Genomic DNA, 15932 nt, shown 5'->3' with positions numbered 1-15932 from the left:
CTCGCCCGGCTGGGGTATCGGAACGTTTGTAAGACGCGAAACTTCCTCGGGCGTTGTGCCAAGGAGATGCGCAACGGTAACAAAGACGCAGTCGGCCCGAACGGGTGTGTTTGTAAGCCATTTTGCAAGCCGATCCAATTCACCAAGCTCTGGCGGATCCTCTCGCCGCACCAGATTTGCCTTGACAGCACCGTCTAAGCCATCTAGATATATTAGCTTCCGGGTCTCTAGTATACGTAGCTTCAACTTACTAATGGTGCTTAGGCCATTGCTGATAATGCTGTCTGCAACATTATTGAGACCGGGAACTGTATCTGCGTGACTGGTTTTTACAATGTCGTCAATAGGAATCGAGCCATCCGGAGTATATATAACACTGCTGCTAGCTTGTTGAAGGTATAGCAGTACGGTTAGAACCGTAGAGAGCGAGCCTTTATACATCTTTTCGAATTCGTCAGTTGTAGATACTAGGCTTGCATTAAGGTCATGAGTAGATTATAGAGGAGTAGAAGAAGTACTTATATATATCGTTCTCTCACTAGCTCTAAAGAATACTCGCTACGTATACTACTATTAATGAAATCCTATATTATTTACTATAATCACCAAATAATTCATCAAGAATAAGGCGTATTCTTTTATTAATGCTTACTTACATTAATTCATCGAGGCTTGGTTATATATATAATAAGGAATACACACGTTATATCAGGAGGCCATCATCAGGGTTCTTATTCAGCGTCATCTCATCTTCTAGTTATAAGCTGTACTATTCTATTTATACTAAGCTATATTACTTTATTAATCCCTAGCCGCATCTATTATTATAATTGCGCGCATTGTATTATAAAGTCATCATCAGGGTTCTCATCTAACGGCACCTTATCTTCTAGTTACTTCCTTCTTCTCCAAGCTAGGACGTTGACAATATCGGAGATCCCGTGTGCACCTACAGGGCCCCCCACCTAGCACCAGACCAAAAACCCCCAGGCTAAGAAACACAGACGCCTGTCCCTTGGCGTTGAGTTATTGTCCCTCGTATGTGATAAAATCTTCACGGTACTTCAGCTCCACCTACACCTTCATTGACGCTACTCGTGACGAGAGAGCATGTGAGGTAATGACAAGCATTAATTTCGTAATGAATGTCCGACTGCGCTCGTCGTATGCAATCCAGCGTGAGAGGTAATGTGGCGTGTCGACGAAATCGGATGACGTTCTGCGTAGGGCTACAGAGACCCAGTAAGGAGGCGCATAGAGCCAGGGTGTGAAAGTTGATGGATAGGGCTACTGAAACAAGGTTCTTTGCTATATTGTCTTTCAGACTAATAAAAGTAGCAGCTTACTAAATCTAGTATTTAGTATCAACTCGCAGAATGGCTATAAAAACAGTCTAAAAATATCTGATGGAACCGCTAGTACGAGGCATCGGTACATACTAAGACGGAATATAGGCCTTTAGACTATATAACGCCTATGAAAGGCCATCATTGCTCTCCACTACACATTCGTATCGTCCCAGCTGCATGATAAACCTTTGCGTCCTGATTCCGATAACATGACGCGATACCCTTGAAATATCCGGTTCTGAGGTGGATGACCACCGTCGCAACCATTTCCACGAGAAATTCATCTCTCTGTGGTTCTCGGGTAACAAGCTCCTCCCACACCCGCTCGCGGTTTGAGTAGGTCACGATGCCGCTACATTTCACTGTATAATGAGGCGCCTTGAGATATGAATTCTTTCTGAAAGAAGAAAATAAAATATATAAAATGAATAGCCAAATAGGAATACATACAGGACCCGGGGCATCATCACGTCTAGTCTAGCCCAAAGGCATAGGAGGAGGGCTCCCATGAAATCATTCCCCCATATATATCTATCACTCCGATTCAGCAGGTTCCTTGGCCCCAAGTGCTTCAATATGCTCGGTAATGATCTGATTGACCTGCTCGGCGCACTCAATGTGTGTCCAGTGACCGCTCTTCAGCTCCTTTGGCGTCAGGTTCGGCACCCACTCCGCAAGCATGCCCATCTGCGGTGGCATCGACTGTGCATCAGCCACAATGATGCTTGGCTGCTCCAGTCTCGTCTCTGCGATGCTTTCCTCTTCTTCCAAGGAGGCATTTGTCACGAGCATGCGGTACCAACGCGTCGCGCCCCTGTAGCCATCCGGGGCCCCGAAAACCTCCAAGTGCCTACCCTGCATGGCAAGTGTGTACCACTTTCCCACAGGAAGTTGCTTATCCTCAGTGACGAATTGCTTCATGGCGCCCAAAGGATGCAACCAGGTTCTCCAGGCGCTGTTGTCCGCCGCAAAGAGCAAGCTCATGGCCGACTGGGCGTGCTCCTCCAGAACCCCATGGGGATCCTCCTCGCCGCCGAGCCAAGACAGGTACCCAAACATGACAAAGCCAGACATCTTTCTCGTCATTTGCTGAATGGCCTCGACGTCAAACTTTTGCGCAGGCTTGCCCGACCCAACAGCTAAGAACACCAAGGCCTGGAAGCGCGCAGGGTGGTATGCGGCCAGACGGCCGAGGAAGTTGGCGCCGAAATCGTGCCCTACACCGACGACGGACTCGACCTTGAGGTGATCCAGAAGCTGCACAATGTCGTCGCTCATGCCCTTGAACGTGTAACTCGTGAGGGCGTCGGGCGTGCTCGTGTCTCCGTAGCCCAGCAGGTCCGGCGCTATGACGCCATAGCCCAGCGGCGCAAAGTAAGCGACCTGCCGCTCCCAGTCATCGGCCTGCGAGGGAAAGCCGTGCAGGAACAGCAGCGTCGTCTTGCTGTCTCTGGCAGGCACGTAGATGAAGGAGTACTTGTACCCGCGAAGGGTAATAAATGTGCGACGCTCGGAAATCAGCATGTTTATGTTTGCAGTTGTTCATGTTTATGGCAGGTTTCCGACACGATTACTTGTTAGTGCGATGTAAGCAGAATAGCGCAGTAGCCTCAGTCATATCCAGGCCGCTAAAGACGCCAATGTGCCCATGACGCCTCGTGCGTAAAGCAAACTAAAACTTTGTATTTTTACTTGATAACAAGAGCCAATTTGGTAAGCAAGTATGACATTGTCTTGTAATACATGGATTCACTCGACTCGAGAGCTGAACCATGCCGACACGCTTATCTGCTCCCACATCCCACCAAGGTTAGATATGGAAAATAAGTACTTGATCAGAATCAGCTGTAAGAAATCGACAATCCTCCCTCAGTAAAGTCGACAATCTTCTTCAGGGCCACAAGATCGCCGTCTATGGTGCCGACGAGTTCCTGCGGAACCCAGTCTCCCGAACCTCCGCCTCCGAGACCAACGAGCCAAGCATTGTTGCTCGCATCAATAATGACATTTTCTGGGCTGGCGCCGCCCCAGACGAGCCTTCTCTGGTGCAAGTTGTGCACGATTCGCATGACTTGCTCCGACCATCGGCGCCTGAGACGCACTTGGGCACCAGACTCGACTGCACGGGTCAGAGATGTGGTTCGGAGATCAATGTATGTAAGCAGCAGACCAAACACGGATCTGAGATTATGGCCGTTGCAAACTAGCCCGAGAAGACGAGCCACGCGAACTGAGCCCGGGAGCTGCGAGGCACGGAGCTTATCGTATAATGCAAGCTCCCGCTCCAGGATGGCCTCCTCTCCACGCCGCATGAGCTTGAAGAAAGCGGGCATCCCGTCGGGCAACATGACCTTGCGCGGAACAGCAGATTCACCGGTTCCCCTTTCAAGTTGAATATCGAATGGAAGGTAGCATGGCCATGCATTACATGATTCGGGCAGGAAAGCGCCAAACATGAATTGCGTCTCTGGACTCTCCATCTTGGGGACTAGTACCAACTCTTCCGACCCGCAGCCTAGCGTATACTCCAGTACTGGAGCGTACAGAAAATCGTGCAAGTTGGGTGCTCTTCTTCTTGGTGTGGGCGTCAGTCTCGCGTCTTCGCATAGCAGGGGGATCAAAGGTTCAAGCGCCCATTCGTAGAAGTCGTCGACTGTATGGCCCTCGACTTGGGTATTTTCGGCCACGTCGAGGAAAAAGCGAAATTGTTCTCGCAACTCTGGTGATTTGGCCAAGGAAGCATCTGTTGCGTGAATGACGTAGCGCAACCGGTTGCTCATGACCACAAACTCGGCGCTCAAGTGTGGTTTCGAAAACGTGAACCCAATCACACTCCATCGTGGCGGGGTCAAAATGATTTCACCCGGAGTATTGCTCATAATTCTGCTGCGAATTCAGAATATTTGATTCCAAGCAGAAAAGTACAGCTAACCTATGTAGCGGCGCTCGCTTTTTAACCGTTGCCGCTGTTGTGCAACACCTCATCACTCCCCAATCACTGACGCGAATATTTCAGCCCAAGTGCAACGCACCCTCTATACGACTTAGTTGTACAGATGACATTGTGTAACATTGCAAATATTGGTGACATTGGAATACAGTGTATGTCGTATACTAGGTCTTTGTCGACAAGGGGACTCCGCCTACGCCACCGGAGAAGTTGGGGGCGACTTCTAATACGCCCAGTCTCGCTTGTGTACCTTGGATAGTATATTAGAGTGAGGCTTTTCTAATACTGTGGAATAATAAACATTGCTGTCGACCGTGTGTCTTAGTCTGTACTACACTCATCAAATATATATTGATGCAGACAGTCATAGGAGGGAATAATACATAGTACTTTGACGCGTTCATTTTTTTCGGTACATAATTATAACATTTCTAACGGTACATAATCAAGCTCAAAATGGCAACCCATAGAGTCATCATGCCTAGTACAAATCCTTGTAATCAGCCTTGATGGCGTCGGCACCCTTCTCCGCTACCATGTAGACAGAGTTCTGGATGCGGCAATCGGGAATGACAGGAATGACAGAAGCATCAATCACACGAAGGCCTCGAACACCGAATACACGAAGCTGAGGGTCAACCGCACCCTGGTGAATGTTCTTACCAATGCGGGCCGTACCGCACGGGTGGAACGATGTCTGGCAGCGGTCCAAAACAGTACGCTTCATAGCCTCATCATCGTCAAGCGGCATGTCCCATGGGTACTCGTCCTCGACAATGTCCTTGAATCCAGGGCCGTTCTTGAGAACATCGTACGAGAAACGGATACCCTCACGGACAGCAATAATGTCAAGGTCATCGTTGAAGTAGTTGAGGTTGATGTTGGCTTGCTGCAGCGGGTCGGCGCTGTTGAGGGTGACGGTGCCGCCTTCGGAAACGGGACGGACCAGATCAACCATGACAGTCATGTAGCTGCCGCGATTGGGATGGGGAAAGTGCCACTGGAAAGCGCTTCCAAAGAGGGGGATAAAGTCGAGCTCAAAGTGAGGCTGGCCGTAGGGGCAGAATGGGTCCTTGTTGCCGTTGGCAGCCTTGCGTTGGCGGTACTCGGGCGAATTTTCCAGATACTTGTCGATGCGGGGGAACCCAATCATCTCGAGGAAGGGAGAGCCCATGGCACCAGCATGGCTCTGTTTGTAGGCGGACAAGACCTTGTCTTGCTCGGGACCCTTGCGGAGGACACGGCTGTCCATGGAGTACTGGTCCTTGATGCGCAGCACAAATGGGACACCGGGGTGGTCGAGAAGATGCTGGCCAACGTGCTGAGAATCCACAAGAACGGGAATGTTGTGCCTGGCAAGCTCTTCTTTGGGTCCAATGCCGCTGAGCATGAGCAGCTTGGGCGACTCAAACACGCCCTCGGAGACAATGACTTCGCGCTCAGCAAAAAAGTTCAGCTCGCCGCCCGAGGGAGAAATCACAGTGACGCCCTTGACAGTGCCGTCGGCCTCGTCAATAATGAGCTTCTTGGAGTGAGTCTCGGCAAGGACCGTAATGTTGGACTTGCCCTCGAGCGCGAGGAAGCTGCCTGAGCGACGACCCTGGTAGATGGTGTTGACGCTGTGGACAAGACCACGCATCTCGCCATCAAAAATGTTCTCCGACAGCGGCTCGCCAGTAGACTGCCATGCCTGCGCGAGGAGATTGCGGAACGGTTCCATCTCGGGCATCAGTCTGGCGTGAGAAATGGGGATAGGGCCGCCAGAGCCAATCTTGGAGAGCTCCTTGGCATACAGACCCTCGTCGTCGTGATACGTCACGCTCTTGCGGAGGTAGTGCACAAGATGGTCCCACGTCCACTCTTTGCCGCCGTACTCTTCCCACATGTCAAATGTGCCCTTGGAGCCAGGAACCCAGGAAAAATAGTTGAGAGACGAACTGCCACCAAGAGCCTTGCCGCGGGTGTTTGGCTTCTCAATGCGCTCATAGTCATCCCGCTTGACCATGGTCGTCTTGTACTGCCAGTCGTACTGACTACCACGAATTTCCATGGCGCGGCCTGGCGTACGAATCTCTTCATTGTCACGCGATGAGCCGATGCCGGCCTCGACAATGAGGATGCGGACCTTGGGGTTCTCGGCCAGGCGAGAAGCAACAATGTTGCCGGCGGTACCGCCACCGACGACGATGAAATCAAAGCGGGAGCCGTCTTTGACTGCCATTTTTTCTGAGTTGTATACGAAATGTGATTTGATAAAAGAATGGAATTGTCAAGTGTTGAGTGTTGAGAATGTTTTACTATCTGTTGGTATCTAGTATTTAGAATGACATGCGGTTTATATACTTGCTTTATGACAGTTGTAGCATCACGGCAATCCGGCTGTTTGTCGATATTGCATCCACTTATACCGCATGCCTATTGAGGTAATACTAGCAAAGCGTAGGCAAGAGCTCCTGATGCGGAAACAACTCGGTAACTGTGCTGAGTGAATAAGCTGAATGGGGCGGGCCCAAACAAAAGAGGAGCCATCATAGCCGACCGCCAAAGTAAAGAGCATCTGGGAACTTGCCGCTAACAGCAAGCCCATCGTTACAGCTGGGAGATACTAGGGGTTTCGAAGTCTGTTTCAACTCGCAAACTTTTCGACACAACGGGCAAAGGTAGACAAGAGTACAAGCATAACTAATGCTTGCCACGCGGGGCTCGGTCCAGACCTTATTATCCGTTCTCATGGGCTGGTGGCGCAGGGCTGGGCATGCGCCAAGACGCCATCTCCCTCGAAGGAACGACTATAATGCACATCACAACCTACTACTACCGGTTGCATAGTCAATCAGTCCCTCACAAGAGTAGCGGGCTCATGGTACGCCCACTGTAGTTGCCTAACCTAACGGGTGTCAGCGGTCAAGTCTGGGGCCTCCCAAACTCTAATCCACAAAGGACCAACTTCCCAAAGAGGTAATACTAGATCTCGGTTGGACCGGGGTCTGAAGCGCCAGTCAAAGCGGGGCATTAGGTATCAGCCAACTAAAAATACGAATATAACGCAGGTTTATTGCAGTTTTATTGCAGATCCTGTTTTGAATAGCCAGTCGCCGGCGGGCCCAGTCGGTCAATAGCTGGCTGCGGACGAGCTCATAATTGTGGGCGTGGCAATCCACTGCTCGAGGCTCTCGCCAGCGCCTCCGCCAACTCCTTGGCTGCAGGGTACGCTATTGGCTGGCCAGATGTCGGCTATCTGACCGTTAAAGTAAAATTACGTCATTTGGTCGCGAGAGGTTGTTGAAAACCCAAACACTGATCCATAACGCTTCGACATTGTGGCACAAGATTCGGCATCTCGCAGCTCTTTGAATAGGCCAGATGCCGGATGCCGGATGCCGGACGTGGCTACGTTGTCAACAAAGATACTTTCTGAAGCCGTTGAGAAAGCTCCGCAAATGATGATAGGCTACGACGCTCACCACTAGAATTCCGTCTCTTCCGCTCATTTCGGACCGTTTTCCTTGTTCCTGGGGTCGAGTGAAGGCTTCCTCGTCCCTAGTCACCACCACTTACCGAGACTTAGCTGCTACGACATTACTACTACCAAAGAGGGGCTAGACCTTCGGCGGACGTTACAAGAACAAAAGAAGAAAGAATGAATTGGTTGGGCTGAAACTAGTTTGATCTACACTGCCGGCATTGGGTAGGCCCTTTGCCACAAAGACAAGATCCATGCTACGCTAAAGATACGCCGCTCGAGGAATTCTGAAGATCCATGTTCTCGGCATTGGCCAACTTTGTTAGATGATGAGAAAACTCACCGCGATGTGGCGTCAACACAGGAGCAGCATGAGGGGCAATTTTTTTCACGAGTCAGCTGCAAAGGGAGAGGAGACACATGTCGGTCTTCCCACGATGGCCGAGGTCTATCAAAGTTTGTCGCAAAGGGTAGCTCTGCGGGTACCAAGGCTACCAAGCCAGCCATTGCGAATCATCAGGGTGCTATTGAGAGACTAGCCTGATGATGCACTGTGATGGGGATATATCTGAGCGAAGTAGACTCGCTAATCGTCTGCAGGCTCATAATAAGTCAAGCTTATCGAAACCCTGAAGCTCCATCATATCAAGTCGGCGAATACTATCTTTGGTGGAGTGGCGGTTGCCCAAGATTCTAACCTCAGTCAACAGCGACGGGAACGCGCATGGTCAACCCGTAGCGATGTGGCTCTGGGGCTCAGCACTAGAAGCTGTATGTTGATCACCGCATAAACTCCAACGGAGTGGAAGCAACGACGTTCTAGATTATAAAAATGATACTGGGGAGTACTAGATGAGGAGTGCTGGACAAATTCAACTAGAACGACATCGTATACGCCACCCACAATATATCGAAGAAGGATAGCGGCAAGTACGACAAGTATAATGATTAGATTATAAGATTGCGGTGGGTATATTCACTAATCTCCGTATGTAGACGACAGTAGTGCATCTGGCGTCCAATCACTATCATCCCGCCAGCCTTCTGCCGGTATATGCGGCAGGATATGCAACAAGGTTTTCTCGACTCCTCTCCTGGTCTCGGGAGACATGTAGCTTACGACCGTTGCCATATGCAATGCGTAGCTGGTGATGTGAGTGCTCGTGTGATTCGAAGCGAAATCATGATAGAGCGTGTTGTAGAGCTCGTTAATTGAGTGTGTCCAGTTTGGCTCGCGCTCGAGGAGAAGGGCATCCAGCTCTGCGATGCGAGCCAGCGACAGTGTGGCTTGCGGGTACTGGCTGCCTGATGCAGCTGCCGTTTGCGTCAGGATACTCGTGGAGGACTGGATTATCATGACAATGAATAGAATGCATGCCAGCCGGGTATAATCGTGCGTGTCAAACTCATGGGTTTCGGCCAGCCCGGAATGGGGGGGGACGGCAGCGTGCAGTGTGGCCACGGCATGCTGCAGCCCCACGTAATTTGTGATGCCGCTGGAATATAGTTCGAGCCAATGATTCATTAGCGTGCGTGTGTCCTGGATGAAGGAGATGAGCCAGAGGGATCGGATACGAGGGAGGGCATCCTCGTTGCCGAATAGAGGGTGGAGGCCGGTCGAAATGGACGAGTCGGATATCTCCCAGAGCTGATTGGAGCTGTCAAACCAGGACGGCTTTGACATGATGCTAATTCTATGGGGGTTTTAGCGAGTGTTTGGGAAAAGTAACGCTATCAAGGGGAAATCTTACAAGTAGATGGTTAATTCGAGCCTCCAGTTGTTCTGGAGTGCTCTGATACCCCCACGCTGGTCAATAAGTCGCTGTAGACCAGCTCTGTGAACAAGCCATTCGGCCTCGGTGCCCCAATATCTCTTCAATACCATGATGATTAGTGTGAGTTCGGATTGTAATAATTTTTGCGGCAAAAACTGACCTCGTAAGCTAGTATTCTGGATATCGCTGCCAGAACGTCGTCGCTCATCGCCATCTTCTCATCCGCCATCCATTCGGACAAGATGCGAATAGCTTCCGCCTTGAAATGCAGCGCTTCTGTTAATCGCATGCGCCCCTGCATACGTGCTAGATGCGCCGCAGATTGCGCCATGACGGCATTAAATGCCGCCGCATTCGACAGGTCCAAGGGGAAAAAGACATCGCGCAGCGGGTTAAACTTTGCTTTTACGCTTTCGCCGAAAGTCATGTTCGCGTACATGGTAAGCCCTGGAGGAAAATCTGTGTTAATCAAAGCGATCGAATTGCAATCAGGCTCCGAGCATTTCTCTTACAATGCATCATGAGTTTATGATGCTGCGCGGTGAGCTTGACGGGAAACTGGTCAAAGGGATCCAGGCGGCAGTTTCCGAGAACCATGTTCATCCCGGACAGCACCTGCGTCGGTATCCCTGGTGGTTCCTTGGGTGGTTCCGGCACTCTTTTGGGGGATCTCGACGAGGCTGATTTCCGGCTGCTGGCGCGCGACGTGGTGCCGCTGCTGCTCGAGCAACTCTGACCCGACCGCAGTGTCAATGGACGGAGCGCTGCCCCCGGGTTCGCCAACGACGGAGACGAACTGGATGAGCTTCCCACATCGACGCTCTTTGGTCGCCGGCGCTGCTTCCAGTACTCGCGCATGGCATGGCTGCGCGAGTCTTGCCGGCTCTGCTCATTGACAAAGGCAAATTTGGTGGCGTAGCGGTCCTCCTTGTTGCTGGCGGGCGGCACGTCTGGGTTCTCATCGGGTGACATGGTGAGATGAGATTGAGGAGAGATGAATCGAGTTTGAAGAGAGATGAATCGAGATCGAGACGAGATGGATCAAGGCACAATGGGTGTCGCGGGCTCTCATTTCAAGCCCGTGCAAAGAGCCAGGAGCCGGGCTCAATAAAGCTTGGTGTCAACGTCGCAGGTAATGTCAAGCGGCATCGGTCGTCTCTACCCTTTTCACCTTGTTGATATTGCGACAGGTCCTTGAGCAAAAAAATTCTCTGCGTCGTCTCCGCCTCGGTTTACAGTTTCCGTGACAATCTACCTGAACCGGCTGGCGAGTGGAGTAGGAACATGAAGCATCCCACTAGTAATTTCTAGTGCCTTCAGCTTTCCCCTCACTGCAAAAGATGTGGAATCGAGTCAGGCCCTATCTGTAGTTATTTATTTGGCGTGGCTTTAACCTGTTATGGTTACGTTGTATCCGCCATCGCCAACGGTGGCAAGAGTCTCGATTCAGCCTCGTCAAGATGCTCTTCGAAAGATAAGAGCACAGCCCACCTGCTCATGGAGTGTTCTTCAATGGAACAAGGATTAAAGACTTGCCTCAGAGTCGACAAGGATCCTCGAAACAAATCATGTTGATGGCAATGGCTCTGCCGCATAGATGGGGAGTAGGCGTAGTAATCCACTGGCTGCCCCACGCCAAAAAGGCCCTATCTAAGCCTGCTGCCATGCAAGCCAGCTCCTGGCTACGTGCGACCATTTCAGAGTTCAGTATCACAAGAGATGCATCGAACAATTTCGAAGTTTTCTGTGGTGGTTTGCTTGAAAAATAAGTCCTGTTCAATTTATTAATTTTATAAAGATGTAGAAACCTAGCAATATTGTCCCTCCTGAGCAAGCATCAATAATAGCTATGACGATACCTGGTCAAGCCAATCATCTCCTAACCTTTCTCAATCACGACATTTACAAAATAGTACTAGCTAGACTCCTGTGAGGCATTCACTTAAGAAGCGCCGCCTTTAGCAGGGCTTTGAGCTCATCGTCAACCTTGCCTAGGTAATCTACAGTCACAAGAATTAGTCAAAATGAACAACACGCTATAGCGGCTGGAACTTACCTAGAACCCTGTGCTTGAGTTCGTCGGGCACATCCTTGAGTGTGGGCACAATATTGTGCAAGAACTGCTCTCGTCCCCCCTTTTCGTGGCAAATGATGTGCCAAAGCTCCCTAGCTTGCTTAAAATCACGGTCCTCATCAAACTGCGTGGCAAAAGCAGTAACGTTTCCAGACCACACTTCATGCGTGGGCATCTGCACGCGCTTGCTCGTCGACACTGGGCACAGCTGCGAGCCGACATAGTCTGGATCAGCGCCGTAGTTGCCGTTGATGGTGCCCGGTCCGTCGCGTACATACGGCGCATACACGCAGTTGACGGGTTTATTGGGCGGCAGCTGAAAGTAGTTGGGCCCTACACGGTAGCGATGCGCGTCGGGATACGAAAACATGCGCGCCTGCAATACCGGGTCGGCAGAGGGTCCGATGCCAGGGACCATGTTGGAGGGGGAGAAGCACGCCTGCTCAATGTCCTGAAAGTAGTTGTTTGGGTTCCTGTTGAGAGTAAATTTGCCAATGCGTCGCAGAGGATAGAGCGCATGGGGCCAGGTAAAGGTGTTGTCAAAAATGTCAATCGGCGCCGAGCTGACTTGTTCGGGTCGGATGACCTGAACATAGACTGTCCAGCTGGGAAAGTTGCCAGTTTTGATGGCATGAAACAGGTCCTTGACGTGGTAGTCCGGCTCAGCACCCGCAAGGTAAAGAGCAGTGTCCGCTGCCATGGTCTTGATGCCGTCATCTGGCTTGAAGTGCCATTTCACGTAGACATAGCTGCCATCCTAGGCACAGATTATTAGCGAGGGTGCAGATATGATATTGTTTTTACTCACTGATTTGTTGAGAGTATACGTGTGAACTCCATAGCCGCTGATGTTGCGAAGCGACGCTGGGATACCTCGCTGGCCAAACAGGTGCATCAAGGCGTGGATGCCCTCTGGATTGTTGACGTGGAAGTCCCAGAACATGCTGTTATCCGGGACATTGGTCTGAGGGTGACGTTTGTGGGAACGATTCATGGACGGGAACTTGATGGGGTCGCGGATGAAGAAGACGGGCAGATCATTAAAAACAAAGTCTTGAATACCTTCTTCCGTGTAAAACTTGGTCGCCCACCCTCGCACGTCACGCACCGTATCGCTAGAGCCCTTTTCGCCACCAACGGTGGACATGCGCGTGAGAATGGGCGTCTTCTTGCCGATGCCAGTGAGGAATTTGGCATCTGTGATGTCAGACACATCGTCCAGCACTTCAAATTCACCAAAAGCGCCGGCGGCCTTGGCATGAACGCTTCTATAACCATTGTATTAGCATCTTGTTCTTGGTGATGCGGCGTAACCATAGTACCTCTCTGGAATACGCTCACGGGCGAAATGAGCAAGAATTTCAATGGTTTGTGTGTCGCTGAGGACGACAAGGCCGCCATTCGTGTTTCCGTAGCGGACTTGCTGGACCGAGCCGGGATTGTCGCTAGGTTGGCCGTTTGCCAAGGTGCTGACTGGGTATTTGCTAGACTTTGAACCAGTTAAGAATAAGTCTAGTGATAGACTAGGACTGTTTCATACCATGATTGATGCTAGGGAGACTGGTTTGCTTGTGAAGGTTCTCTTGTGCGTTGCTGGGCTCCTCAGCACGGCAAGCTGGGCGCGTGCGCCATCTTAAATACTCGAATCGGTTCTGAACTCCAGGCAATCGAGCTGCATCCTCTAATAAGAAGGCAATTGTAACATGGGTGAATACAAATCCTCTCATTGGTCGACCGGCTTCGATGATGAGTCCATACTACTTCCTCTTCAGGATTCTATGCCGCTTCCTGATCGGGAAGTACTAGACTAGTACGACGACTAAAAACTAAAAGCTTTAACACTATCTTAGAGGGAATATCTCCGCCGAGATATCTTCCTAGCACTTTCTTCTAAATAGTCTAAGCAACATAAGGACCTAAGTCCTATGTAAAATTTATATAACAGGATAAGTGAGCTATACACTGATATATAGTCGGTATATAAATACACACTATAATGATAGACAAAAGCAGTGTTGATTGAGGCAGCCTGCCTCAAGCCCTGCCTCACCGGCCCCACTCTACATCAGCCCTCTGCGTAGCCAGATAGACCTTCAATCAAGCATCATCAGTACCGGAAATTAGAACGTCAAGAATCGAGATTCCACACGCGTGTGTAATCCTCCTGTATTCAGACAAATAGAGAGTGCGTGAGTAACACTAAGAGAAGACCGGAGAGGGATGCACGATTGGTAGGCGGATAGAAGGGTGACGACAGGGCTCCACTCCATACTCGAACTGAAAGTGGGGAGCAAAAAGAGCCCCCACCCATTGCTCGAACTCATTGATGAGTATAAGGCGGCACAAATCCCCAGCCATGACAGACGGAAATTTTAGTTCCTTCATGCTTTGTGTAAGCATAAACAAGCAGCATGCAGTCTCGCTATGGTCGAGAAGAGTGTGGTGATGAAGAACGTAGAGACCAGAATGGTTGGTTCTTTGAGGAGCAAGGTTCGTTTCACTTCCCAGCTTCCGCAAGCGTCGCAGTCATTTCACTATCGATGAAAAACGTATTTAATCAAGAATACGAATATTTCAAAGCGGAGTAAAGCCGTTGGTCTCCGTCAGGCTTACCCTTGGTAGATGATCCCATGGACTTGGATAGTCAACCCATTCACCTCGGGATGTATGTGGAACCTCCCCGCATGCTGGAGGCCGTCCGAAGGTATATGGAAATACTGGAAGAGGCACGTCGTGCGGATGCACGGCAATCACCTAGTCATCAGTGTCTATGTCTGGAGGTTGTAGGGGCTGTCCGGGATGGACTTGTCTCCGTGCAACCAGGGTTACTTTTGCTGTCCACGGCTCGGGAGCCGGCAGTGAGAGTGGGCTCGACGGAGTTGGCTTCGCTCCTGCATAATGCTTCAGTAACTGATTTCACTCGTGACTGTGCTTGCGTGCTGGATATGCTACGGGAGTATGTGCTAGCACAAGCTGCCGCTAGCCAAGCGGGCAAGAACGTGTTATGTCCGATCCTGCTTCAAGAGGCTCTACAGATGCTTTTTGTCAAGGAGAGCGGCGTGCAGTCTGTGAAAGCAGAGGATATGTATAGAATGCTCAGCGTGCTTCCGACACGTGTCGCCGGACGACCTGTCGAGGTGGAGTGGTTGACGAGCCAGAGACGGAGGATGCGTACGGCGCTTTGCTAGTGAATGTTGGGACTTTTTCTGTGGCGGGTGAATCTGTGCAGGAGATTGGTTATGGATGCATGCACCAAGCTACAAATAAATAGCTAAGAGGAAAAGACATTGTTCTCTCATCTGTCGCAAATACCGACTATAAACTCATCTGGCAAACACTATCGATTCTCATTTCAATCCCGCAGGGCAGATCGCGATTATCAAAACCCAGCGTAGGGCGATGAACGTAGTGAGGAGGCCTAAGGTTTTGCTACGAATGAAAACGAGCAGGGAGGCAGACAAACAAACAACATAAGCGACCGAGTATAGCAGTATAAACGGAAAGAGTATAGCACAGTGCCGAAAAGGTCCGAGGTAAAGGACGTAGAAATAAGAAAAATAAAAACAGAATCCTTAGAAAGTAATAGTTTTAGGTATATATCTAACCGTAGGGAGGCATTTAACTCTATGCCACTTCCTATTCGGGAAGTACTAGACTAACTAGTAGTGTAAGGACTAAGCTCCATCACTATCTCATGGGGAAAGGCTCTGCTCGTGGCGTTTCCTAGCGCTCCCACCTTCCGACCGCCTCTCAAGGGTAGCACGCAAAATGATAAGAAAACTCGGTTGTCGTTGATGGTATTACTGAATGAGGCGAGGAAGTATAGTCTTGAAAGCATAGCCGTCAACTTGTGACCCCCCATCAAGGGTAGCCTCGGCATTGACACTTCAATTTACGTGGTCTGCCCTTGATGCGCTAGCCCTGCAGCCAAGCTTTCAGGTCTCATGGATGATGATTTATCCTCTACATTTTCAATATAGTCATACCCTCTATAACAAGCTTACATCTACGAGTCCTTTCTGGAATTTATTTGAGTATGGATATTGAGATTCTGCCAGAAATCGACGTAGTATAAGATGGGCCTGCTGCATTTTCGCCTTGGCTGAAGGGTAGGTTATGTGGCTGTCTGAACTAAATCTACTCCGCTTTCACCTCTTCATTTTGTCATCAAGAGACATGGTGGACTCCTTACTTTATATATAAGTAAATTTTCTTTCTTTGGAAAGATCTTTTCTAGTTGCAGCTCCTCATCAATCAAAAGCTACAAGGCACTTGATGTACAAATTGAAATTGACAAGATGACTCAGTGTTTATTAGAGGC

General features: G+C 50.1%; 6 protein-coding genes across 6 annotated transcripts; 1 reads left to right on the top strand and 5 right to left on the bottom strand.

Moving 5' to 3' along the window:
• Positions 1 to 1883: 1883 nt before the first annotated feature.
• On the bottom strand, positions 1884 to 2873 carry BBA_09113 (epoxide hydrolase; the record flags this gene model as incomplete). The annotated part of the gene is made up of 1 exon (XM_008604210.1): positions 1884 to 2873. The coding sequence occupies one exon, from the start codon at positions 2871 to 2873 to the stop codon at positions 1884 to 1886; it is 990 nt and encodes a 329-aa protein (XP_008602432.1).
• Positions 2874 to 3190: 317 nt separating this feature from the next.
• Positions 3191 to 4228, bottom strand: BBA_09112 (protein kinase subdomain-containing protein; the record flags this gene model as incomplete). The annotated part of the gene is made up of 1 exon (XM_008604209.1): positions 3191 to 4228. One exon carries the CDS (start codon positions 4226 to 4228, stop codon positions 3191 to 3193), a length of 1038 nt encoding a protein of 345 aa, XP_008602431.1.
• Positions 4229 to 4780: 552 nt separating this feature from the next.
• Positions 4781 to 6520, bottom strand: BBA_09111 (glucose-methanol-choline oxidoreductase; the record flags this gene model as incomplete). Its single annotated transcript, XM_008604208.1, has 1 exon — positions 4781 to 6520. One exon carries the CDS (start codon positions 6518 to 6520, stop codon positions 4781 to 4783), a length of 1740 nt encoding a protein of 579 aa, XP_008602430.1.
• Positions 6521 to 8741: 2221 nt separating this feature from the next.
• BBA_09110 (tachykinin family protein) lies at positions 8742 to 10509 on the bottom strand (the record flags this gene model as incomplete). The annotated part of the gene is made up of 4 exons (XM_008604207.1): positions 8742 to 9456; positions 9514 to 9635; positions 9698 to 9984; positions 10050 to 10509. 4 exons carry the CDS (start codon positions 10507 to 10509, stop codon positions 8742 to 8744), a joined length of 1584 nt encoding a protein of 527 aa, XP_008602429.1.
• A 966-nt stretch (positions 10510 to 11475) lies between these two features.
• BBA_09109 (Catalase-like domain, heme-dependent) lies at positions 11476 to 13338 on the bottom strand (the record flags this gene model as incomplete). Its single annotated transcript, XM_008604206.1, has 5 exons — positions 11476 to 11537; positions 11594 to 12368; positions 12420 to 12879; positions 12934 to 13084; positions 13152 to 13338. The coding sequence occupies 5 exons, from the start codon at positions 13336 to 13338 to the stop codon at positions 11476 to 11478; spliced, it is 1635 nt and encodes a 544-aa protein (XP_008602428.1).
• Positions 13339 to 14022: 684 nt separating this feature from the next.
• BBA_09108 (uncharacterized protein) lies at positions 14023 to 14799 on the top strand (the record flags this gene model as incomplete). The annotated part of the gene is made up of 2 exons (XM_008604205.1): positions 14023 to 14101; positions 14234 to 14799. The coding sequence occupies 2 exons, from the start codon at positions 14023 to 14025 to the stop codon at positions 14797 to 14799; spliced, it is 645 nt and encodes a 214-aa protein (XP_008602427.1).
• Between the last annotated feature and the right edge of the window lie 1133 nt (positions 14800 to 15932).

Source organism: Beauveria bassiana, assembly GCF_000280675.1.
Source record: "Beauveria bassiana ARSEF 2860 unplaced genomic scaffold BBA_S00045, whole genome shotgun sequence".
Taxonomy (NCBI): Eukaryota; Fungi; Ascomycota; class Sordariomycetes; order Hypocreales; family Cordycipitaceae; genus Beauveria; species Beauveria bassiana.
This window is presented reverse-complemented; position numbering and strand designations above follow the sequence as displayed.